Raw genomic sequence first — 7,095 nt, forward strand, 5'->3', positions numbered from 1 at the left:
AAAATACTGTATAATAAGGATGAGTCATGTTGTCCTATTCCTTTAGGGCTGATTGATTTTTAATTTCCCCTGGTAAATTGATGGAATTACCTGCTTATTACTTACTACACCGGTTTGAAAGTCGCCAGGAATTACGTTTCGAAAATCGGTCCATACAAATGTTTTTATTACTAATTTAAATATGTGGGCCCCACCATGATATATATGAGTTATCCCCACCATATTTAAATATGTGGGCCCCACCGTGATGAACAACTAGTTGTGTGTGTGATCATTTCTGATAATTTAATAGTGCGTGCGTAGCAACCATCACGCTACGCCAGAGTATTAAAGGTTCTCTCATGTCTTTTTCTTCAGCACCCGACAATTTAGAGCTCCTCCTCTCCTTCTCGACGACTCCATGGCCGAATTCGGGGTTCCAACAGGACAGTTGATTACTCGCAGCGCGATTGTATCAGGTTTTGGTGAGCATTCAATTTCGACCGCTTCTTCTTCTTCCTTTTCCCTTTCAAATCAATTTAATTGAGCGGAATTTCGCAGGATTAAACAACCCTCAAACCCCACCTCCAATTGGACTTAACTAGTTCAATCCAGACCGTCGAATTAGGGCCAATCGAGCTGAAATCTTGTTCGATCGAACTGTTTCGACAGTTCGAGAGGGATCCGTTCGAGTTAGGTAACTCGGGCTAGAATCCCATGATAGTTCACTGCCATTTTGGAAATGGTGGTGACTCACTTTCCTTGCATGTGGCCTTCATTTACAGCTATCCAGACCATCCAAATTGTGGGGCCTGTTGCGGATGGAGGATGTTTCTGAAAAATAACACCGATCAAACAATGCTAACCATCCAATTGATGGCTGAAAGCGGAATGGTGGGTGGTCGAATTTCGAAAGGAGGAATCTGATGGGTTAGTGTCATCATCTTCTCAGTGTCGTTTTCCATCTGCAAATGGATCAGCAATCTTTGGGCGGTTTGGATTTCTGTACAATTATGCCGTATGAATGGTTTTTTTTTTTGGGTTAAGCTTGTTAGTACACACCCATGTCAGTACACACACTCCATGTTAGCCACCCCCGCTAGGGATCGATACCAAGACCTCAAGTGTTGAAACGAGGTATCTCCACTCAGTCTGCCAGTTGAGCTATGGATCTGGGTGTATGCCGTATGAATGGTTAAAGACTCACCACCATCTGTTAAATGGTGTGGAATTGTATGAGGAATCAAGTCATAGGTAATTAGAGGCTGGATCCTTAGCAACTGCAAATGGGCCCATTAGATTGAGACACACAGCAACAACAACAAAAAAAAAAAGCGCGAAGTTTTATACCTTTTTTCCAATTTTTCCATAATGGTCCGTTTAGCTACGATTCGTCAAATCCCACTTAAATCTTTTGTTTCAGTTCCTAAAATAGTTGTAGTATAGTCACATGAATTTCTAGTCTTCCTACATGGTTGCATAAAAAAATAAAAATAAAAATAAAAATAAATCAAATTTAGGCCTTTATCAGTGCATTGGCCTGTATCAACCCTCAATCAGACAATACGAGCCAATACATCTCATTTCTTTCAAAGGGCCTGTTTGTTTTGCTCATTTCCTTGGTAGTGTAAAGGAATTGTATTATCATTACTGTTCTATCACCGCCAAACCAAACACAAGAATGGTCGGTCAAATGTAGATGTATTCAGCTGACTAGTAATTCATAGTCATTGCATTTTTTCATGTAATTACTGTAAAATTCACTGTTAAAACAGTAAACTCAGCTTGTTTTGATGATGATTTGATTTTGAAGTAACGTAAAATTGCTATCATTGCGGTCACTGTTGTTGTTTGGAGACAGGTAAAGTAATTGTGTTCATTGGCCATTTCCTTTACCATAGCAATGGGCAAAATAAACAGCCCCTAAGGTTAGCCATTTTGGCCTTGTATCGTGTATATTAGGCCGATACAAATACGAAATGTCTGTATCTGCTGATACAATATCAATATTCAAAACTATGGTCCACTTGGACCTTACATGGGCTGATATGATTATTTTAGGATGGGCCTTTGGCCCTGTATCACTGATCTATCTCAAGTTGTTACAAATATAAGATGGTTGTATCGGCCGATACGATATCAATATTCAAAACTATGGTGCAACTAGGGCCTGTAGGGGAATTCACACCGTAATGAGTTAAGAATAAATCATATTGAATAATAGGTCACACAAACTATAATTTTCTGCAGCGTACGTGCCACCACAGGTGCCAACTTGGGAGATCCATGCCACTCATCAGGTGGGCCTCTCCATGTTAAGTGCTGTCTTAAGTACTCTTAGCAAAGGATTAGAACACTTCTAGACAAATTATTCTAGTAATAAAACATTAGTTTATTCTTTAATCTTTTGTAGCATCTCTGCCTTTTCTTTATCAAATATTGCAGCTTCATGTTAAAATTGATGACCTTTCTACTGATTTTTTCCTTTGACAAGAGCTTTAAAATAGGCATTCTTCTTTCAGACAGTGGAGATATATGATCCTCAACTGAAGGATATTCGTAGTATCCTCGAATCCTTAGTTTGTGAGAATGGGACTGTGTTTGGTGATCCAGACTGCTGATCTGATGGGCCCCACAGTTTGTATACTGCGCCCCAAAAATCTCCCAAATGGGCCAAACCCGAGGTTGATGACCTAAAAGTAGATGGTTGAGAAAACAGGCCAAAGAATGTTCAATCTTTAAAAGGGCCAAATTTGGTCGGCTAGAATCTTCAGATATTGGAGATTTTTCACCAAGATCAATTAACAGTGGGGTACATCAGATGAATGGTTTGGATTGCTGTGCCATGGACTGCACTTAGACAAACTAACACCACAGCGTATTTTGCAAATCCTTGTGCAGAAAAATTTTCAATTCCTCTGAGAATGATAGAAACTAAGAGGAACCAAATGGAGAATCCTTCCTGCACAGTGAGTAGGCATCAGTTTCAGAGCCAGAAAGCCGTGGAGATTACCAATGACAGAATCAGCGAACTACCCGATGCTGTCCTTCATTACATCCTTTCCTTGATGCCGATGAAATTCATCGTAAGAACAAGCATTTTGTCAAGGAGATGGAGAAACTTGTGGAAACACATCTGGGCTTATGCCACTGCTCTGGACTTTGGTTTGGAGTTCGCAACCGGCCAAACCTCAGAAGAATTTGTGGGTACTGTAAACAGATGTCTACAACTCCACAAAGGCAAGGAGATCAAAATGTTTCGGCTCTTGTTCAATCTAGGAGATCACTATCTGTCAGATGCTGAGAAATGGGTTGAATTCGCAGTAGCAAGGGGAGTTAAGGAGCTTGATATCGACTTTTGTGAAACTGTATATGACGAGAGATTGGATCGTTATGATGACAGGTGGCCTTCTAAATTGCCTCCCTCCCTCTTTATTTGTGATTCTATAACCCATTTAAATTTGAGTCGCTGCGATTTCGACCCGCCATTGAATTTCAATGGTTACACCTACCTCAAAACGCTCCACCTAAGACTCGTTAGAGTTCCAGGTGACGTGCTTAAAAGCATGCTTTCAAACTGCCTGCTTCTGGAGGAATTGAGTTTAATGGATTGTTTTAATCTGACTCATGTCACGGTTTCTGCTCCAGATCTGCCACTTAAGAAATTGACAGTGGTCGACTGTGATATCTGTGAGATTGAGATTTTTGCTCCAAACCTCCAGTCATTCCATTTCTATGGTGATTTTATTCATATGTATTTCAAGAACATTTCGAGTTTGGTGGATGTCCTTGTTAATGGTATATGTAAGGAGAGTTACCAACTTGAAGATGATTGGATGACTGTTCTGCACCATCTTGAACATGTTAAGATTCTGACTTTGTGTGATGTCTCACTTCAGGTATATGTTCATTCCTACTTTTCTAAGAGATTCTTAATAGTTTTTATTTTAGCCACAGAAACCTCTACAAGTGTTTGTAGGATATTGATCCACATCAGGTGGGCCCAACCTTGTAGATGGCCTGGCTGAAAATTAGTCCGTTTGACTGTCAGTTGAGCTTCAAATGTATGAAACATTGCACAGTTCCAACTAATAAAAAATAAAATTAAAATGCTAATGAGTGGACTGGCCTGAAAATTTTGGCCAGGCCATCCACACAGTGGGATCCACCCAATGTATGGTGCCCAGAGGTGTGTGTTAGGCATAGCGCAACTCTGTAATAATGTGACTTTTATGTGCCTAAAGTGTTTCTTTTGATCTGCACAGTATGTAGGTTTAGCAGAGGAATATAGAACCGAAGATTTGCCTGTTACATTCCACAATTTGCAAGAATTGCAGCTATTGCTGGATTGGTATGGTGTTAGCTATCTGGCCTACACCTTTAGCTTCTTCAAAAACTGTCCATGTCCTTGTCTAGAGAAGCTTTTCATTGAGGTAGGTTTACATACTCCTGCTGTAATTTCAGTTCCCATTTAATTTCTTTGAAGAGTTTTAGATGACATCCTAGCCATAAATGTGCATTGTTTAATCTTTCTTAGTTGTCATCACGGGCAAAACAATGGTGGTTTCAAATTGTTTATATTGTAAAATGGGTCTGTGGGAACCCATGGAAGGCACCCAAAAATAACATGGCAAGGATCACAGAAAAACCCAGTTGACAAATGGTAATTAGCAGTCCTGCAACACTGATCACCTGTTCAGGGCTTCAATTTCATCAAAGCAGCATGGGGCCCACCTGAAGCATGGCCAGGATGTGCTTTTCAGTTTAGCATATCTCATTTTGAATACTATCTTCTCTCATATATGCTTATTTATACCCTCTTGGTTTTCGATGCAAATTTGAAGCTTCCTGCTGCCGTTGAGGACCCCTCCCAAAGTGACTACCAGTGCGAGGGACTGCAGACAGAGGATACCCTGGATATTGTGTTTGATCATCTGAAGGTGATAAAAATGAATGGTTTTAGAGGGCTCAAGGATGAAATGCAGTTGGTGAAATTTTTCCTAGAGAAGGCTATTGTACTCGAGTCCTTGGTTTTGGTAGCTCCTCAGGAAGCTATCTGTGACATGAAGGATTTTGCATCGGAGTCTAAATCTGTTGAAGCACCATTGTATCTTCTTCGCAAGCAGCTATTGATATTGGCAAATGCATCATCATCAAAAACTCAGATATTGACATGTGAATATTCTGACCTCAATGGAGCGTTAGCCCCAACTCATACTGAAGTTTACTGTAAAGGTAGATTCGTCGCCAAGGAGCTTATTAGGTGATGCTACATGAATGCTTTGCATTTGATTGCACAATATTAACTGTCCATTCAGTAGTCAGTAGACATTTTAGCCCAGGTTCTAAATTCAGAGAATTTTGGCCCATGGTTGTAATGTAGACCATTGGTACGTTGCAGGAAGTGGATGGTCTGTCTCAAAAATTGTCCTGTTGAAGAGATTTTTGGGGCATGATCCAGTCACAGCAGGACACAACAGTCCAATGTTCTGGATTTACCGAACCATGGATCCTGTAATTCTTCTTGTTCTAAATTCTGGATCATGAATTCCCTTGTTTGTAAACTCTTTTTGTACACCACCATTCAGTCTGGGGATTTCTGATCCTCGCAGTTTTTGTGGTGTAGTCCATTCAGGGAGGCCATTCAGTGGATGGTTGCATGTGGTTCCACGTCCCCATGATGTGGAATTCCATTAATAATTAAAAATAATAATAAAATAAAATAAAATAAAATAAATCTTGCAATTGAGTTTTGGATCTGCCAAGGTTTCAGGTTAAAGCTAGAATATGACCAGATGTAACTGATTGATAGTGGAGATCACATAGAGATCCCGGTGGGGCCCACAGTGCGTTTTTAAGCCTCACATGTGCTTATTATTTAAGCCTCGTAAACATGTGAGCTTGTTTGAATCATGTAAACGTTCCATCAATGGATTTTAAACTGCTCCAACCGCACTTAATAGCTTTTTTCCAGCGTAATGCCAGCTACACACGTGCATCATCCTGTTTTTCCCTGTTTCTGATACTTACTTGGAAAGCCAATTAGGAAAAGACGATGTCATTGCATGAAATGTATATAGCATGCTTAAAATCTGTAAGAAAATTTGGAGCTCTTTTTATGGAATTACAGAAAACTCAAGCCAGACGTGGTTAAATGAGAGAAGCAGTTACATAACTTGTGTTAAGGAAGAATCTAGAAGGCAAAGCAGTTCAACTATCACGATATGCCAAGGAAGAATCTAGAAAGCAAAGTAGTACTCAAGCCGTTGCTACAATCGTTGATGATGGATTGCTATTTCAAGGAAGTCTATAAATAGAATCATCGAAAATAGGGAGAAATGTCAGAATTGATATCTCAAGGAAGTTTATAAATAGTGAAAGAGTTCAACGAAGTAAAGTGTCTCGCACCAACCTAATTAAACAAACAAATCAAATCAAATCTATCAATTATCCTTTGTATTTCTTAACATAATCTAATCCTTTTGTGTTCTTTACTGTAACCAGTAGTCTAATCTTACATTAGGAGTAGCAGTAAATTAGTAGGTGTAATCCAAGTCTATGCTTATATGCTGGACAATTTTCATTGTAATTCAGAGTTCTTCTTTCAGAACGGTACTTTGCAGTTACTCCCTGTTGTAATTGTTTCCTTTTTATTATTTAACTTTTGTATTTGAAAGTTCTTTTGTACAGAATGCAATGTGCATCTCATTTTCGGAGGATGAACCCTACCATCTGATAATCACCTGATCATTTTAAACAACATTTTACGGGTGATTGAATAGGCGATTGATCTTATCTGATTTTGGTCATATACGGTCAATTCTGATGTATCTGCATATCTTGACGATTGGGGTCAAAGTTGTCGATTGAAATCGAGCCACATAGTCAGTTCTAGCACACCTGCACACATCACACATGACCGAATCTGAAATTAAGAGGCAACTATTTTTTGGCATGCCTCGTGGGACACTTGATTTGGTATACATACCGGTGTGACTCAATTTCAATCAATTAATTCAACTTGAGAATATATGAGTTGAAGGGTTACTCTAAACTCTTTTAGGGCTAAGAGCATGCAACACCTTCTGCATTGTCTCCACTCGGAGAGATGCAAGT

The 7,095-nt window shown here is 39.5% G+C and overlaps 1 protein-coding gene across 4 annotated transcripts; it reads left to right on the forward strand.

Moving 5' to 3' along the window:
• Positions 1–345: 345 nt before the first annotated feature.
• Positions 346–5,299, forward strand: LOC131218966 (F-box/FBD/LRR-repeat protein At1g13570-like). Of its 4 annotated transcripts, XM_058213886.1 has the most exons (5): positions 367–464; positions 2,230–2,355; positions 2,881–3,878; positions 4,245–4,412; positions 4,824–5,299. In XM_058213886.1, exons 3-5 carry the CDS (start codon positions 2,904–2,906, stop codon positions 5,244–5,246), a joined length of 1,566 nt encoding a protein of 521 aa, XP_058069869.1. In that variant the 5' UTR covers positions 367–464; positions 2,230–2,355; positions 2,881–2,903; the 3' UTR covers positions 5,247–5,299. The 4 variants fall into 4 exon arrangements, with proteins under 4 accessions (XP_058069867.1, XP_058069868.1, XP_058069869.1 ...); XM_058213884.1 differs by lacking the exon at positions 2,230–2,355 and having other exon boundaries at positions 346–464; XM_058213885.1 differs by lacking the exon at positions 2,230–2,355 and having other exon boundaries at positions 351–458.
• The last annotated feature ends 1,796 nt before the right edge of the window (positions 5,300–7,095 follow it).

The sequence above is a fragment of the Magnolia sinica genome, chromosome 11 (assembly GCF_029962835.1).
Source record: "Magnolia sinica isolate HGM2019 chromosome 11, MsV1, whole genome shotgun sequence".
NCBI classification, from domain to species: domain Eukaryota; kingdom Viridiplantae; phylum Streptophyta; class Magnoliopsida; order Magnoliales; family Magnoliaceae; genus Magnolia; species Magnolia sinica.

Excerpts from the sequence above, each read along its gene's own strand:
- LOC131218966 (XM_058213883.1), top strand. The coding sequence starts at position 2,805 with ATGGTTTGGATTGCTGTGCCATGGACTGCACTTAGACAAACTAACACC. Across the intron at positions 3,879-4,244 it reads TGTGTGATGTCTCACTTCAG|TATGTAGGTTTAGCAGAGGA; the intron begins GTATATGTTCAT and ends TGATCTGCACAG. Across the intron at positions 4,413-4,823 it reads TAGAGAAGCTTTTCATTGAG|CTTCCTGCTGCCGTTGAGGA; the intron begins GTAGGTTTACAT and ends GCAAATTTGAAG.